Source organism: Hyaena hyaena, unplaced genomic scaffold, assembly GCF_003009895.1.
Source record: "Hyaena hyaena isolate Hyena2069 unplaced genomic scaffold, ASM300989v1 scaffold_589, whole genome shotgun sequence".
NCBI lineage: Eukaryota > Metazoa > Chordata > Mammalia > Carnivora > Hyaenidae > Hyaena > Hyaena hyaena.
In genome coordinates, this window is record NW_024081220.1 from 530,892 (window position 1) to 549,211 (window position 18,320).

Sequence of the window (18,320 nt, forward strand, 5' to 3'; positions counted from 1 at the left end):
CTAACATTCACCGTGCTGTCCTGAGGGCTGGGCCCATGGCAGGAACCCAGCTGTAGTGAAAACTAACCCTAACCCTAACCCTAACTCTTTGGGTGATTTAGGAAGGTTCCTATTTGCCATGGATACCAGATCTGCAAGCATAGGAAGACGGAAAGCTTTTGACCCTCCAATCAAAGGGCACGGCACACGTCTGTCGCCCCTCCAACATTTCACATGAATCCCTGCTCCCCACAGAAGTGCTCCTAACAATGAAGTCTGCACTTTACTCAAGACCAAAGCTGCGGGTCATGAAGTTCAAGTGTCTCAGGCTTCAGGAGGTCAACTTAGCAAGACACAATTTTAGTCCAGACTGAGAGGAGATCCTCAGCTTCTGGAAAGCTCTAAACGTGAAGTCTCATGAACCTACGGGAAATACTCAAACTGCAGAAGGGGGGAAGGAAACCAAAATGGATGCTACCACCCTCTAGCCCCTCATCTTAGCGAGGGACAAGGCTCTCGGTTGGTTGATACCAATCAACCAACTTTCCCCACTTCTCTCCCACTGCCCGAGTGGTCTCCACCCTGCTGCCCTTGAGCCCGGGTTCCACCCAGCACCACCCAGAACAATGCTTCTAACCCAAAAGCAAGTTGTGTCACTCCCTCAAAGTCTTCCAGAGGTTGCCAGCCCAGGTCCCCGCACCTGAACCGGCCCCACATAGCTCCCACTGGCTCCCAGCCTTACCTGCTAACAGCCTGCCCTCGGCCCCTGGGCCCTGCTTGCTGGTCGTGCACACCAGCACGCTCCCATCCAGGGCCTTGGGACTGGCCCTTCCCTCTGCAGACACTGCTGAGTGCTCCCTCCTCTCCTCCAGGTCACCGCTCAAATGTCACCGTTTGGCGGGGCATTCACCAATCACCCCATTAAAACCGGCACTGTGCCCTCCCACACATGCTATCTCTTTATTCGGCTTTGTGTGCCTTCATGGCACCTAGCGCCACCTGACATTACTGTCAATGTTCTCAACAGCACAAGGGCTGCTGTCGGTCACACGTATACCCAACAGCTGTAACCCCAGTGCTAGGCACAGAGCCCACACAGAGCGGGTGTTTCATTAAATGAACAGCTGAATGGAAATGCTTTATGAGCCATTGTGAAGTTCAGGTCGGGCCCTGCATCAGAGAAGCACGCAGACTGGAAGTAGAAGTACGTGTCCAAAGTGCCTGACAACCCACCCTCTCATAGGAGTCCCTGGGACACAGGCCACCACAGACCACCGGGTAGAGAAAAGGTCACCATCTTACCGACTTCTCCCATCACCCGCAAGCCCTCCTGATAGTTGGGGCCACCTCTTCGGACAAAGATCGTGACCTCATGCTCCTTCAGGGGACCCTGGTAATCTCGAATGGCTCTCACGATGCCCTGGAAGCAGGAAGGGACGACAGACATGTGACTAAAAATAAGGCAGTCAGTTATTTATAATCATGATGAACAAGCATCACAGCTGTACCTAACTAGGGTTGCTTCCCACGAAGAAGCATGGCAGCCCAGTCGTCAAGAACGTCACACGTGAGGACTGGACTACACACAAGCAACCAAAGGCCCAGGACACGCAACCACTTGTGATGCTGCTGAGGTAGAGTTGGGAGTACCTGGGAGTCACACCCCCCAATGACTGGGGTGCTGTCTCCAGTCATTCTTGTTAACTCTTATTGCAGCCCAGGGGGAGGGAGGGATCTGGACCAGGGTCCTCTGCAAGCATTCTCAGAGGTATGGAGACACAGCCCACTTAAACATCAAAGTCCTACTAAAGCTTCTTCCAGCAATTTCGGAGAGCTGCCCTTGCCATGGGTGTCAACTCTGGAAACAATCTGGGAGAATGAACAGGTGTGCACTAGTGTGGCCGCTCTGGAGTCAGAAGTCTAATTTCTGTCACCTAAGGCATGCTGCCCAGTTCCTGCTCCAGACATCACTGCTCTTATCGACAGGGCCGCCTTTGTTATAGGGTTGCTCGGAAGTTAAAATAAAGCTGCCAAGGTTTGCCTGTTTCAGATTGATCTGTTGAATCAGGACCAATTAGAGAGACTTTGTTTTAGGAAAGACATACGAGGTCTGGTCCCCCACTTGTTGAGAGCTCAGTCTTTCAAGTCTGATGTTTATTTATGCATCATTCTCAAAACACATATGCTACCAGAAGGGACACTCACTGACCGTCAGAAAGTACAGAACAAGAAACAGCCTCCTGAGGTGGCTGCTTGGAAGAGGACGACTCTCGAGCCAGGTGAGTTCTGTCGCCCTTCCTGACCAGGAGTCACACTCGGACCTGTGTGCCCACACCTGTGACCTAAGCCCAGGGACCGGGCTGACAGGCCTCGGCTGGATGAGCAAGAGCCCCCCAGGTCATCGACCCATTTTCCTCATTCTGACCTTTTGGAGAAGACCCAAATCCATCCCAGTGTCTTCTGCGTCCCCAACAAGGGAGCCTGGGACAAGAGCCCCTACTCAGCTGGGTAAGCCATTAAAACCTGCTTCTGCCTCAAACCTTGCTTGCGGAAACCTTGCTTCTGGGCTTCTCCCAAACCCATGTTCCCCCGAGACTGCACGGTCGCCTGTGGCTGGTTACCTTGAATGTGGCAGCCACATTGGTGAAGTTGGCAATGCTGCCTCCAATGATGAGGATCTTGCCTGTGTTTGGAGTCAGAGAAGATCAAAACGGCTTAGAAAAGTAGATGCAGATATCCTACCAGAAATCCAACAGAGGGAGTTCTCTCTTCTTTAAGCAAGGGGCCCCCAACTGTTCGGAGGCATCAGTGCAGAGGCTGGGTGGGGCGGGGAGCAGGCTGGCCCCTCCTGATGTCCATTCAGTCTTAACCAACTCAGCTCTCCATCACCCATGCCATTGAGCAGGTGGTTAATCCAAACCCACAGAACCTCTATGCCATTCTTGGCTGGCACTGAGAAACCCAGTTTAGTTTCTGGATACCCCTGATAGGAATCTCTACTGGCTCAAAGGAAGGGGGACTGGTATGCATAGCCCCAAACCCTGGACAGATGGTAAGGCGAAGCTGGGAATCCCATAGCCCAGAGGGTAAGTGTAGAAGTGGACCACTGAGAACTGAGTTTCTAGAAGTCTGTAAGTAAGAGCACACTGCTGCCTCTTCCCTCATACCTGCTCACAGGGCTTTACGTACATATTGCTTCCTAGCCTCCCCGGAGCCCCCATCTGACAGAGGCCACACTGCCACTGTACAGTCGGGAGAAAGAGGTCCAGAAGCTAAATGACCAACCCCAGGCCGCAAAGCAGCAGGGTCACAACCCCAGAGCCTCCTCGCCCAAACCTGCTCCCACCGCGGCACAATGGGCCATCCTGGGGAAGGGGCACATGTCTCTCACCATCTGGGTGCTTCTCCCGGGTCATGAGGGAGAGGATAGTCTTGGCATAGTCATAGGTCTGCTGCTCGCTGGGGGCACCTGAGTACTCGCCGTAGTTCGCCAGCTCATTGACACCCCCTAGGTCGCAGATGGTATCACTGTCAGGGAGACAAGGAAGTCAGTACAGCTTCGGACTCCAGTGGCTGAAGGTGGGAGGCTGGTGCCGATGAGCGCAGGCAGATACCCCAAAGCCCTGTAGTCGGCCTATGGAACCAACCTCTCGGGCCTCAGACCCTCAAAGGCCACAGAAGGCACACCTGAAGGTGAATTGCATTGCATCAGGCTCTCCCAGGCAGTGCTCCCTGCCAGCCCCAGGCGGGCCCTTGATCGACAACAGTAAGTAAAAGGAACAAAAAGCACCTCCCAACACAGAGAAAAGTCACATATCCCAGGAGTCCCTGCCTGGAGAAGGAAGATGGTCACAACTAGCAGAGAGCCCAAGCAGGCATGCAAGGGACGTGGCAGATTATTGCCTAGAAACGGGCAGATGTCTACGGGGCTTTAAGTGAAAAACCACTAATTGCAGCAAAGAGTATGGAATGTGATCCCAGTATTCTTATAAGCTGTCAGAGCATGAATACTCATACAGGCATTACAACAGCCAGAAAGACACACAGCAACACATTCTCTGTGGTGACCTAGTAGCAAGAGGGATAGGGAAACAGCCCAGCGAAGTTTACTTTTGGGCCCTTTTCTGTATTTATTGTATCTCTGTAGGAAGCACATATCACTAACTATAATGATTTAAAAAAAAATAAAAAATAAACAAGGGGCTCCGGGGTGGCTCAGTCGCTTGAGTGTCTTAACTCTGTGATTTCAGCTCAGGTCAGGATGTCACAGGTGTCAGTCACCTGTACACGACAGAGGCACCACCTCCGGCCACCATGGTCCAGATCCTCCCCTTGGGATTCAGCAAGGTCAGCTTCAGGCTCGCCCCACTTTTGGCATCCAGGTCTGCGATGTAAGCTTCCTGGGGACCAGACAGCAACAGGTGGGTCCTGGGGGTACCCTCTCCACCTGGTCCCAGCACCCGCGATCCTGCCCCTGTCCCTGAAGACACATGAAGAGGTCTTCAACTGTCTTAAGAGGGTCAGGGAGAGAGGCTGTGCAGGGTCCTGCGTGCCTGGGACAAAACAGGATGATGTCCTCAAGGACCAGAAACCACCCGTGGCCACAGTCACTGGCTGGGGACACACTTCCCAACTCCTTTCTCTCTGACCTCAGGTCCCAGACCCTCTGCCCAAGCCCCACGTCTCACTAGGTCACAGTGCTTCTAAATAGCCCCCAATCCTAACGTCTGCCTTCCTGGCTCATCACAGTTCCCTTCTCCCAGCCCAGCCTCCTGCACTGGCCTGGGTTACAACTCACAGGCCTAATCCTGCTGTGAAGACCTGTCAGATGATGGGGTGGGAAAGAGCAATTAAAATTCTCAGCAAGCGGCCAAGAGAACTACCTTCTCCTGGCAGGATGAGCAAGATCCACTCAGAATTATCAACAAATCAAGTTAAGAGCCCAGGGAGGCTGATTGAGAGAGGAGCCTAAAAGGATTTCTGGCTGGGATTCAGAGGCTTGGCTGACTCCCACCCCCACCTCCTTTGGGGTTTTCAGAAAATTAAATGGTCCTCGACCTTCCTTTCCTGCCAAAGAAACAGCGCGTGAGGGGGGCCCGATGCTCCTCTGAGATCCGTCACCCTCCCCCACGTCCCCGTCACCCTCCATCTCCTCCCCAGAGCAGCCAGCCTTACCTCTGGATAAGCCTCCCGCCCGAAGGGAGGAGGGAACTCTATGTCACCCCACTTCACTTTGCAGACATAGTCGGCTGTGGCATCTACCTTGGCCGCCAGGTCAAGGACATAGACGCCATCTTTGGTCACCACTGTGAGAAAAGCAGAGGCAATCAGATGCCAGCCCCAGGCAGAGGGGGTGGCAACCTCCAATGACCCCCGCCCCCCGGCCAGGCTTCCCCACACACCTCCTCCCTGGGGTCCTACCCACACCTAACAACTGCCCAGATCCACAAGAAACCGGATGGCCCTTCCACATAGCTTTTCCCCCATTAAAAGAAAGATAAATTTTTTAAGACCACTCCCCTCCCTCCCTCCCTGACTTCTAGGCAAGATGACAGGGATGTCTGTTTTAGTTGCCATGGCAATTTTTAAACATTTTTTGAGAAGCTACACTCCATGCCTTAAATATCTAGCCACTCACCCATCCACAGCCCTACCCTTAAAACATAAAGTGTTAAGGTACTGGCTGCTATCAGGAGAGCCCCTACCCCCACGCCACACCAAGTGTACATATGTGGGTTTCCTGAGGTTGGCCAGGGGAAGCAGGAAACCATTGGGTGCACTGGGCCCCCAGCCAGCATGAGTCATTTACTGCCCATTAAATGGACATCCACTTTCCCTTTACTTCAGGATCATTTAGCAAATTAAGTTAGCAAACGGCCTTCTGGTCCATTAGAGGGGCTACATCCCCAGCCGGAATCTGGAACCTGGAATCCGGACTTTGCCCTGAGCAGCCCTGGCCAGAGCCAGCTCACGCCACCTGCCTCCCTCACAGCCTGAGAGGCTTGGACCAAGGTCTTCCCAGCCTTGGGGATCAATGATTGACCAACTCCTGGGCAGGGGGCTGGGGAGTTGATCCAAGCGCATGAAGAGGAAATAAGGGCTTGAAGAGGCAGGCAGGCAAGCAGGCAGCCGATATCCTGGCAGAACAGCCTAACCCTCTGCAAGAAAGAGCCACTAAGGAGGGTCAGGTCAAAATCAGAGGACTTCCCCATCACAGAAAAATTTAAGACCAACGAAAGCTGGAGTTGGTTAAAAAGAGGAATAATTGGGGCGCCTGGGTGTCTTAGTCTGTTGAGTGTCCGACTTCGGCTCAGGTCATGATCTTGTGGTTCACAGATTCGAGCCCCACATCGGGTTCTGAGTCTGCTTCGTGGGTTCTGTGTCTCCCTCTCTCTCCGCCCCTTCCCCACTTGTACTCTGTGTGTATCTCTCTCTCAAAAATAAATAAAAACAAAAACATTAAAAAGAGGAATTATCATGGTCTTCTGAGAGCTCAGAAACCAGACAGTGCACCCCAAGAGCCCAGACATCCCTCTACACACACACACACACCCTGTGCCGCCCTCTGTGAGTGGGGGATTTGGTGTGTCGAACGTCAAGGCCAGGTTTACCCCAGGCACTGCGACCCTGTTATAACTGCTCTGGGCCCAGGCCCACCCCAGCAGAGCCAGTTACCAAGGGGGTTGATCTCGAGGTAGGTGAAGTACAGATCCTCATAGAAATTGAAGAGGCCGGAGATAAAACTGGCCAGAATCCTAGAGGGGGGAGGGAGGGGGGACAGTCAATCAGGGAGCCGGCTTGGCAGCACGTCCCAACCCCCACCCCCTCCCCACAGCAATCTCTCTGACAGCGCTTCTTCCCAAAGCCTGCCCTGACAACCTCTCACTTCCCTCCGTAAAGCCTGCTCCCTGGACATCACTCTTCAGCCACTGAGGCGGAAAGGAGCTGTCAGGCATGAAGCTGGAGGCTTCACAGAGCGCCAGACAGAGGGTCAGTGAGGTGAGGGATGCTACCAGCATACTTCAGTCTGAGCCAGCCTCCTGTCTGGCCCCTGCTCCCCTCCTTGGGACAGGGAGGGGCTGTGCCTCCCCTCACGCAGATCCCCACACAGGGAAGACCACCCTGCTTTCCCCGCCCTGTGCCTTGTCGGCCTTCCCCGATCCCCCGCTGCCACCTGCCCGCCCTCCCTCTCACTCAACTCTTTCTTGTCTCCAGGAGCGTGGACCAACAGGTGTTTCTTGATGTCCTCGGGATTCAGTTTCTTGTCCACACCAACGAGCAGTTTCTGGGCTTTGGCATCCACGTCACCCACGTCCACCCCACCTTCGTGGTGGAACAGGACGTAGTCCCCTTCTCGGGTAGCATAGATGCAGACGTAGAACTCCTCCACCTTGCAGGGGAAGACAGCACCACGTGGGGAGGGGTACTGACCTGGCGAGCCCAACCCCCATGGGCTCATTTCTAAAACCCTAGTAAAGGGGCGCCTGGGTGGCTCAGTCAGTTAAGCATCTGACTCTTGGTTTTGGCTCAGGTCACAATCTCACGGTTGGGGAGTTCGAGCCCCGAGTCTGGCTCTTGAGCTGACGGTGGGAAGCCTGCTTGGGATTCGATCTCCCTCTCTCTCTCAAAATAAATAAGTTAAAAAAACATAAGGGGCGCCTGGGTGGCGCAGGTTAAGCGTCTGACTTCAGCTCAAGTCATGATCTCAAGGTTCATGAGTTCAAGCCCCGCATTGGGCTCTGTGCTGACAGCCTGGAGCCTGCTTCATATTCTGTGTCTCCCTTTCTCTCTGCCCCTTCCCTGTTCACACTCTATCTCGCTCAAAAAATAAACAAACATTTAAAAAAAAAAAACAACAAAAAAACAACCTAGCAGAGAACACTTACCAGGAGAGACATGGTCACCAACTTCCGCTCGGGGACAAGAGAGCAGAAGCCATTTCCTAGCTAGCTGACAGTCCAGACTCAGCCACTGTGACCCGATCTGGGGGAGGGTGCCTGCCTGCAAGTCTTTCTCATCCCAGCACTGGGAAGTCCCCTCTGTTAGCAGCCCTGAGTCCTCCCTGCTACAAACTATGCCTTTTCCTTCATCTCCAGACTCCCTATTCCACGGCACCCTCGGACCCTCAGTGCAGCTTCAGAAACTCTGGTCCTTTTGACTTTTCTCCAGCAGCTTGACTTCTCCTCTCATCATTTTAGGGCTGACAAACACAAAGTGGGGGAGAAGACCCAGCTTGGAGCCAGGTCACACATACCTGACTGTGGGGAACAAAGGGTTCGATCAGAAAGTTCTTGAGGAAGCCTCTGGCCTTGCCAACCTATGGAGATTGAGGAAGACAAAGCTTAGATGGACAGCGTGTCTCATCCCTCAGGGCAGGACTGCCCTCTGCTCTCTCCATCTGGCCGTCCCATCGGAGGCGGGGCTCAGGTACTACCGCCACAACATCTGACAGAGAGAGATTCTCCAGAAACCAGGGCAATGGGCTTACAGACCCCTAGGCTGAAGACATTTTCATGAGATATCCTCTTCTCCCCACTGCCAGCCACACTCTGCAGTGTACTGGCCTCACACGTTCTTTCTCTGCGTCCTCTGGAGGGTGACACCATGAGCTGGGCAAACAAGTGCTGCCACAGCCCCCACAACACAAACATCAGAGCTCCTCTCCCTCCTGCCATCAGTCGCCCAAGTTCAAGAGCCCAGACAAATCACGGCTCTCCATCCCCGACCTCAAGCAGAGAGACCCATTGCAAGGTCAGAAGTCTAGGCCTGGGGAAGAGCAGGGATGGGGCCGGGGGAAGGGAGGGAGAGCTTGACAGGGAAAACTTCACGCACACTTTCCTGGCTGAGGACAACAGGCTTGCAGAGCTAATCAGTTTGAGTGGGTCCCTGGCGGCCGCCGAGGCGAGACAGCCCTCATCCCAGCGTGTCCCAAGGCCCCCGCCCACTCGTGTGCGTCACTGCTGACTCAGGGACCAGACAGTGAGCTGTCAGAGGTAATGAGCCGCAAGGCTGACACTGCTGCCAGCTCAGACGTCGCTGACGGCCCCCTCCCAACAGCCAGCTGAGGAGAAAGGAGCGTACAGACCTCCCTGGGGACACCACTCGGCCCTCAGCCGGGCCGTCAGAGCCCCAATGGCCTGCAAGCAAAAAGCCCAGTCAGGATCCCTCCCTCCCCAGGTGCACATAAGGACTTTAAGAAGCCCTCTTTACTTCAAGAGCCAGGAACAAAGAGCTGCTGTGAGAAAGCCCAGGAAGAGAGGAAGACAGCCCCATGGTCATCCTCACCCTACTTCCAGGACAGCCAAGGAAGAGACCAGATCAACCCTGGTCACAGCCACCCAAGACGGGACAAAGCCGGGCATTGACAGCACACCCTTCCCGGGTCACGTCCCCCTAAGCCTACTCCTCCTCGCCTCTTCTCCAGTCCCGTCCGGGAACAACCACATTTCACTTCAGCTCTCTCATCTACAGAGCTGACATTAATTACCAAGCTGGGGACGCCCAGACTGAATTTACTTTTCAGTGTTAACAGTCTCATCCCAGGCTCTTGGTCCAATAACGTCTCTGCCTAAGAGACTCTGCACCTCCCTTCTGCAATTTCTCCTTGCTCGCCGTCTTAGGTATACACGTCATGACAAGCTGCTGTGCCCTTTCTGGAAACAGAAAAGGATTTCCAGAGCGGGCCTCAGAGTCTCATCTCCGTGATGGGTCTATTAAAGAAACAGACCCTTTCTGGGGCGCGTGGGTGGCTCAGTCAGTTAAGTGTCTGACTTCAGCTTGGGTCACGATCTCGCGGTCTGAACTCCGCATGAGGCTCCGCACCAACAGTGTGGACCCTCTTGGGAGTCTCTCGGCCCTTCCCCCACCTGTGTGCCCGCTCTCCTTCTCTAAATAAGTAAACAAACAAATAAAATCAACAGAACTTTTCTACCTGCCCATGAACTGCACTGGGGTTACTTTTGCCACCCATCTTGCCTTTCGCTGGTGGCAGAGCTGGGAGCGGGAGCGAACACCAAGACTGGCGGTGTCACCAGGCAGCCCTGCCGGACCTGCGCCTACCCCAGGCTGCAGCGAGGCCGAGTAGGCGGTAAGCCACACAGCTGCTCCTCTGGGGATGACCACACTTGCTTCTGTTACCACAGCACCCCCGCCCCAACCTACACCCGTACTCACGGTGGCCTCCTGTCCCAGCCGTGGTTTCAGCCAGGACTTAACACCTTCCAGAGTGAGGTTGACCCCAACTAGGCCCAGCTTTCCACGCCGTTTGATCAGCTGGTCTGGCTTGACCACCAAGTTCTGGAACAAGAGGGAAAGGAAAGAAAGGGGAGAGTAAGAGAGTACAGTCTGGGGACCCAACGTACAGGACAACCTGCGTGGCTTCCTTCCCATCTGTTCTTCAATGTCAACTCCTAGAAGCTTTTCTCACCTATCCGAGCCTACACCTTTCTTCTGACGCCCAGGAATCCGGAGCCATCCATGCCCCAGATGGGGCCTTGCCAAATACCTGCCGCACAAGTGATTCCCTGCCCTCCCATGTGACATCTTAGCTCCACTAAACCATATGTCCTCAAGAAAGGGACCAGCACCTGTGTTCCAAAAGGAAGAACAGGAGGACAGAGCCTTGAGGACCTAGAGGTCTGGTCAGTCCCATCTGGGCCCATCTACAAGCCCAGCAAGCAGCCCCTAAGCCCTGCTCACATGCTCCCAGCCAGGAAACACACCGCCTCCTGAGGCAGCTCCTTTCACGGGTAGGCTACCTCGCCGTGGCTCCTAGCCCCGCTCTCCCGGCCCTTCTCAAGAAGTCTCCCAACAATGGCCCCACAGGGACCCGGACAGAGCAGCCTCTACTCTGGGCTGGCTGCCGGAGGCCATCAGCCTTTCCACACAAAGTCACACTTCGTCATGGCCCGATCACATCCCTAATACGACGCACTTGGGGCGAGTGGAGCCGATACCTGCTTTTACTGAGCACCTACCAAGTGCCAGGTGGCACACCGAATGCTCTCCAGACATTACTGCTAATCTTTATAGCTTGCGGGGTGAATGTCCCGCCCATCTGACAGATGGCAAATCTGCCACTCAAGAGATGTAAAACAGCTTGTTCCAGGCCACAAGGTTAATCAACAGAGAGCTTCAGTCTGGACTCCAGTTTGTCTCATCCCAAGCCCATGTTCCCCAGCTAGGGCTCATCAACATGCGGGGCCCAGAGCTGAACACAAAACCCCCGCTCAGCCCACCGCATGCTGCCCACTGATGCGGGCGGGCAGTCGGCCATCGTGTGACCCCCTGGGACAACTCTACCAAACCGATCCTTCCTCTTCCTCTGACTCCCCGCCCCAGCCCCGGAAGAAGGGCCCGGGGAGGGCGGGCTCACCTGGGTGAGCAGCCAGGGGTGGTCCTGCAGCAGGTGGGCCCAGTCGGTGTCAGGGGTGACCCGGGCATACTTGAACCGGTTCTGGATGGCCGAGGTGGTGCAGATGTACTTGTAAAGGAGTTCTTTGCCCGTCTGCTCTGAAATCGCCTTGGCTGACATGGCTGCGGAGGGACCTGCTCTACCTGTGGGGGGGGAGCAGGAGCTGGTGGGCAGGGGCCAGGAAACAGCCCCATGTCCGGCTGCCCCCAGATCGCAGCCTTCTCGGGCGGGAGAAAGGGGACTAGCCTAGCAGGAGGAAAGGAAGTGAGGCCACAGTGAGCACTTCTGACAGCAGGGAAGGAGGATCAGGAAGTAAAGGGAGAGACAAGATGGTGGAGATAAACAAAGGTGGCATTTCCCCCAGGTCTCTTGGCCTCAACCCCGTCTCTACTTCCTCTAAGCAAACCAGCTCACATTTGTCTTGGAGCAAAAGGCAGCTGGCTGGGGACACGGGAATACCAGTGGGGAGACCCAGACCTGCGTGCTGGTCCCACCCGAGGTCCCACACAGACACTGGCACACACCCTTTGGTTCTGTGACCTACGGGCGTACAGCCAGAATTGCGCAATCCCGCCCTTACCCCCCACTACGGGTTTCGTCTCCCCCACACCCAGACTCACCCATTTCACACACTTACACTCACCACCAGGCTATAGGCCAGGCAGGTGAGTTTACTTAACCTCAGGCAGGATCGAACCCTCAAGGAGTGGAGAGTTGTCTCAGCGTCCATTTTTCCCAGGACACTAGACTCCCACCCCTGAGTTCAGGGCAAACAATCGGGCAGGGGAACCGTGACCTTCAGTACATCCCACCCGCCCCACTGAGTCACTCAGCATGCTTATTTAGAGCAAAACAGAGGCCTCTCTGGGGAGCACCCTGTACTGGTCACTTCTAGCTGAGCCAAAGCTGAGGGAGGAGGCAAAGGTCATCCCTGGTCACATGAATATAGAAGCTCATCTCGTACGAACCTTGTGAGATACACTGAGATTCATAATCCAACTTCTTAGATGAGGAATAATAGCTCAGAGGAACTATAGTAACTTGCCCAAAAAGCCAAACAAATAAGCAGGGGACCCAGGACTTGAACCCAAATCCTCTCATTCCTGCTCCCCAGAAAATCACACATACGTCAGCCAGAGAGAAAAGACCATTTCTCCCAGGACCACGCCATGCGCCCCTTTCACCTCACAAAAGGGTCTGTGATGACAATCTCTCCATCTCCCCGCCCCCCCCCCACGCTTTGTCCTGATACACCCATTCTCCCATGGGAGCAAATTGAGGAGAGGAACAGGGGGAGGGGGAGGGAAAGGAAACCAAGTCACTCAGGCTAAGAACTTGGCCTCCTCAGGAAAAGTCACTCCAATCTCTCCCACAGAGACTTAGAACTGAAGTTGCTGGATTTGCTGAAAAGTCCAGTTCAAATAAAAGGCGGCAGAACTCGGGGACTGGCTGGTTTAGACGCATAGGAAGGTGGGGCTCCATCTCCAGCTGAGGGAAGGCCCAAGTTTCACAGGCCACTCTCCACCGCCCTCCCAACTGACCAGGCTGGGGCCTCAGGTTCTAACCCCGGCTTGACTGGCCCCCTCAGCCTCCCAGCTAGTCTCCAGCTCAGCACAATGGGTGCTTTCAGTCTGGTGTCTGGCCCAAAGTGGGGTAGCTGGGAAGGGGCTCAAAACAGATGTCCCCTTTTCTGGCCTTCCCCTGGGATGACTTCCGGCTCCTCCTTGATAAGTGTTTCCAAAGGTGATGCCTCAACCAGCCCCCATGTCCCGCAGCCCTCCACCCCCCACCCACTCCAGCTCCATTTCCCAACCTCCTTGACTTCAGACCAGAAAAACTGGTCCTGAAATCAGATGGGTATACCTGCCCTCACCCCCCTCCCAAACAGAGTGCAACCTAGGGCAGCTGCTGATCACCTTCAGCGGCTCAGACACATCAGGCCCCTGCGATGACGAACTCCAGGAGTTTGCTAAGCCTCCCTGAGCAGAGAACAGTGTGATAGACACTACCAGAACAACCCCCCAAAGCTGGCACCTCCCAAAGCAGATGAAAGAAAAGGGTAAGAAACGGGTCGTTCTGGAGCTGAGAAATCACAACTTTCTTGAGTCCCAGGCAAGGCAAGAGTTCATTCCCATAGGGTGGTTGGGGCGGGGGGCGGGGAGTGGCGGACACAATGAGGAGATGATATAGGATAGACCAGATTTGCCAGCTTACGAAAATAAGGTATGCCACCAGAGCACTTTGACTTAGACAGCCGGGCAGGCCCTGTCAAGGCCAAGACAGGATTTGTACGATAGAATAAAAGTGGGCACCTGGGTGGCTCAGTCGGTTAAGCGTCCAACTTCGGCTCAGGTCATGATCTCATGGTTCGTGGGTTCGAGCCCCGTGTCGGGTTCTGTGCTGACAGCTAGCTCAGAGCCTAGAGCCTGCTTCACATTATGTATCTCCCTCTCTCTCTCTCTCTCTGACCCTCCCCTGCCTACGCTGTCTCTCTCTCTCAGAAATAAATAAAACATTAAAAAATTTTAAGAAAAAAAAGTGGTGAAAGAATCTGGCCTCTGCATGTTACTGTCACCAATGCAGGAAAGAAGGCTCACAAACCCAAGGAGGCGACTCAGTGGAGAGAATTCGCAAAACTAGTCATTCAGAGGCATCTTGGAACTCTCTCTAGGGCAGCGGCTCTTAACCTATTCGAGGCCTCAGATTCCTCAGTGCATGAAGAAAAGCCCCCAAAACCGCGCACATCATTTCAAGATGCTTATGATTATGACCACAGACTACCAGGTAAGAGCATGCACTCTACAGGGACCATGGGGCTGAACGCGTATACCATTCTGGGTCTGGGGAATCCACTCCCCCCAAAGTCCTAGGCTGCCTCCTCGGGAATTGAATAGGCTCTCAAACTGGTGATAGGTGGTTTTAGGATAAAGCTAAGACCCCAGGGGCCCCAGGAACTGTCACCTAATGACAAGTGGGGGAAATCATGCCGAGGAACCTGAACACACACACACACACACACACACACACACACAATCTTCTCTCTCTCTCCTCCTTCAAGGAAGGACTTTAGGAGCTGAATGGGGTCTTTTCTGCAGACAGGGTAAGTGACCCAGGATTGAGTTCATCCACAGCAGCCACTGAGGACTGAAGCAGCCCGCAGGGAAAGCTGAATGAAAGCTGTTTCCCAGGAATGTATCCCTGAAACACAGCCCATGCCGAGGAACCACTGGAGATGCTACTTAAGGTCTCTCTCCGGGAAAGCAAAGAGCGTTCCTTTTTAGGTCAGTATCCATAGGATTGGTTTTTGTGTTTTATTGTGTGGTGTTTTGTGTTTTTCTGGTTTTGTTGGCTTTTGTGTGTTTTTTTGTTTTTTGTTTTGAGAGGACAAGCACTTCCAGGAGTAAAGAAGAGGCAGAATTCTGTGAGGGTCCCCTGATGCAGCAAGCATAAGGTCAGAATGGGGATGGAGACACCAGCTGCCTGGTTTCCAAAGGCTCCTCCCGTCATCTTGGCACAAGCTTTTTAAGTTCTCTAAGAGATCAAAATCACCACCCCTGCCCAGGGTAGCTGGGGTCTACCAGCTTTTCCTCACCCCGTATTTCAGAAACCCAAGGATCTGAGCTGGCTGAAAGACAGAGCAAAGTTAATGGGTGGAAGGCGTGGGCTGGCTGGCCAAACTGGTGCCATTACTACTCCTCCCCGCTCTTCAAAATCCTCCTGCCAGGCAGACCTCCGGGGACCACCCAGTGGCAGAACTCCTCGGTACCGCAAGGTATCTGCCAAGGTTGGAGAGGGCAGCAGGCTCTGGTTCTGGCCCTCTGCCAGGCCCTCCAGGAGGGCGGCGGCGGCATCCTCAAGCTTCTTCAGGACCTCGCCGTGGCCAGGCTGAGCACAGGCGTCAGCGCCGGGAGTGGGGAGGGAGACTGGCACCCCGGCCATCTGTCGCTTAGAGGCTGGGCCCGACGGCACCCCCTGAGCTTGGAAAGTCCTTCCCGCGCCGCTGCTCCACAGCCTGGTCCTTGCGGGCGAGACCAGGCCTCGGGCACCCTGGGGCAGCCCGGCTCCGCGTGGCCCGCCAAGGCTATGCGCACGGCTCGCTCCCTCCACTTTCGGCGCGGGACTCCGTTGCTTCTTCACAAAAAAAGAGAAGCGCCCGAGCCCGGGGAGGAGTGGGGCGAGTGGCCTCCGCTCTACTTCCCGTCCCCCGCATCTGGCTGGGAGACCCGGATGGGGACAAGGGGAAGGGGGGGGGCGCTAAAGCCCGAAGAGGCTCGAGGACTGGCCCCGGTCGGGATCAGGGGGGCCTGGCTGGTGCAAATGCAATTTGGCGGAAGGAAAAGAAGCGAGGGCGGCGGCACACCCTGTGCAAACTCCCAGAAACTGGAATGTGGGAGAGTGGGGGTGGGGTGGTCGACACGCGGCCACCTGCCGGGGCTCCGAGCGAAGGCTAACCTAAAGCGAAGACCACCCCCCCCCCAACACCCCTCCAAACTTCCAAGCAGGAGCCAGGGAGGACGCGTGAGCGCCAAGCCGGCGCCAGGGAAAGCGGTTCCGGGTTGGAAGAGGGAGGCGGGAAGCTCCTAGGGCAGGTGGAGTCCCTCGGGCGAAAGCAGCCGCCCAACACTCACCTTTCTCCGAAAGCCCTTGCGCAGCGCTCCCTCAGCAGGTCCCGCCGCGCCGCCCAGTGCGCGGAGCGCTCCCACCTTAGGCTGCCGCCCGGGATCCGGCTTTTGTCCGGGCTCCTGCGGGTTCTCCCCGCCCCCATCGGCACACGCGTGAGCGGCCCCGCGATTGGTCACACGCGTTCCCTAGCCTGAGTGCCAAGGCTCCTCCGAATTTGCTGCCGGATATAGCTCCGCCCCCGGAGGCGGGACTCAAGGGCTGCTGGGACTTGAAGTCCGGGTGGCGCGTCCGTCCGGAGGGCTGGCGGGCACCGCCTCTCCGGGGCCGGTAGGGCCGGGGCGGGGCCGGGGGCGGGGCTTCGGGTGGGGAGATGGGCCGGACTACGCTGGGAGGAGAACGGACGCGGCGGGGGGCTGTGGCCTGATCACTTAGGGGCTGGGCCGACCGCCACTCCGAAGGGAGCGGTGGGGGGGTGAGGGGTGGGGTTGGCAGAACAGGGTGTTGCACAGTTTTAGGGACCTGGAGTCTCCTTCTTTTCCCCTGGGAGAAACTAACGTCCGCATCCCTGCTACTAAAATTGGTCACACTGAACCCAGTTGCTTAGACCCGCTTTTTACGTAGCGGTGGCAGACTGCTTTTGCATTTACACTTGGGCCCTCTCCATTGAGCTGGTGGGGCTGAACTGAGATATCAGGTAGACCTACCAATGTGGGACAGGGAGGGGGATGGGGTGAGCGGGTGGGGCGAGGTGGGTGCCAGTCACACCGCTGTGCGTCCCACTCACCTCACCTCCACGCGGAGCTGAGACTTCAATGAGAGATTCTGGCTGGGGCCATCTATGCAGGTCTCCTTCCCTTACCCACCATCCCAAGCTTCCACGCTGGAATGAATGAACTGTTGCCTCCCCCTTCTCCATTACCTGTGAGACAGGCTATTTTCCAAACGAAAAACTGGGACACCTGGTCTGACAGGTGCTGGTGAACTAGGGGGGCAGAATATTTGAAATCAGGCAGTCCTGGAAATCAGGACATATATTTACTGCTCCAACATTCTGAAGCTTTCACCCCAGTCCTGTAGGTCTCAGGAGCAGCTCTGGGACCCCAACAACTACTTATGTAGCTCCAGGAAGGAGAAATCAGTGGAGCACTGACCAACTCAGGTGAAGGAGTCAGCCCAGTATGGGGAGGATCACCCATGCCTGAGCCTCTGCCAAGCACTTGGGTCATGTAGACACACTGCAATAATGTTGCAACAGTCTTTGGGACAAAAACTTTCCGAAGCCCTCTTTCTCCAATCCAGTTGTAGCCAGGAGTGGAGCTGCCCATGCCTGAACCAAGTGCTCACTTTCTGGTTGCTTCTCTCCCAATGGTCCTTTTCAAAGAACAACTCCTCACCTCCTCTCTCTTGTTGGCCCTAGGGATCAACCAACAATCAATCTATCGATTGAGCTCCAACCCTATCAAGAATCTTTTCAAAGAGAGGTGCCTGGGTGGCTCAGTCGGTTAAGTGTCCGACTTCGGCTCAGGTCATGATCTCACGGTTCATGGGTTCGAGCCCCGTGTCGGGCTCTGTGCTGACAGCCAGCTCAGAGCCTGGAACCTGTTTCAGAGTCTGTGTGTCTCTCTCTCTGACCCTCCCCTGCTCATGCTGTGTGTGTGTCTCTCAGAAATAAATAAAAAGCATTTAAAGAGAGAGATACAGGGGCGCCTGGGTGGCTTAGTCGGTTGAGCGTCTGACTTTCGCTTAGGTCATGATCTCGCGGTTCGTGGGTTCGAGCCCCGCGTAGAGCTCTGTGCTGACTGCCAACTCAGAGCCTGGAGCCTGTTTCAGTCTGTGAATCCCTCTCTCTCTGACCCTCCCCTGCTCGCGCTGTCTCTCTCTCTCTCTCCTAGAAATAAATAAAAAAACATTTAAAAAAAAAATAAATAAATAAAGAGAGAGATACAACTCATCCAGTTGAACATAAACTGTAACAAAATGTTCATCAATGTGGCAATATCGATAAAAACTTTAAATGCACATTCTTTTGCCCCAGCAATTCCATTACAAACAATTTATCCTTCATGTATACCTGCATATGTACGCGAAGATGAAGCTCTTTGTTTGCTTCACTGCTGTGTCTCCAGCACATTGAGTAGGGCCTGGTACATAGTAAATGATCAATAAATACTTGCTGAGTGATTGAGTCCCCCATATAGGTATTGCTGGGCCCAAATGGGACAAGCCCCAGGTGGGGGCAATAAGAAAAGAACTGTCCAGGGAGTGAGGGGAGGAGAGGTGCTGGCCGGAGGGTCCATGAGCTAGC

General features: G+C 54.9%; 1 protein-coding gene across 2 annotated transcripts in view; it reads right to left on the reverse strand.

The window, feature by feature from the left end:
* The window catches only part of ACLY (ATP citrate lyase), a 42,959-nt gene extending 26,805 nt beyond the window's left edge, over positions 1-16,154 (reverse strand). For both annotated transcript variants that reach the window (XM_039256730.1, XM_039256729.1), the window contains exons 1-11: positions 16,021-16,154; positions 11,354-11,535; positions 10,153-10,275; positions 8,234-8,296; positions 7,179-7,369; positions 6,655-6,734; positions 5,155-5,285; positions 4,261-4,379; positions 3,371-3,507; positions 2,601-2,662; positions 1,282-1,399 (exon numbers count right to left, since the gene is read on the reverse strand). In XM_039256730.1, the coding sequence (XP_039112661.1) occupies positions 1,282-1,399; positions 2,601-2,662; positions 3,371-3,507; positions 4,261-4,379; positions 5,155-5,285; positions 6,655-6,734; positions 7,179-7,369; positions 8,234-8,296; positions 10,153-10,275; positions 11,354-11,512 (1,183 nt within the window). In that variant the 5' untranslated portion in view covers positions 11,513-11,535; positions 16,021-16,154. The remainder of the gene's footprint in view (positions 1-1,281; positions 1,400-2,600; positions 2,663-3,370; positions 3,508-4,260; positions 4,380-5,154; positions 5,286-6,654; positions 6,735-7,178; positions 7,370-8,233; positions 8,297-10,152; positions 10,276-11,353; positions 11,536-16,020) is intronic.
* Between the last annotated feature and the right edge of the window lie 2,166 nt (positions 16,155-18,320).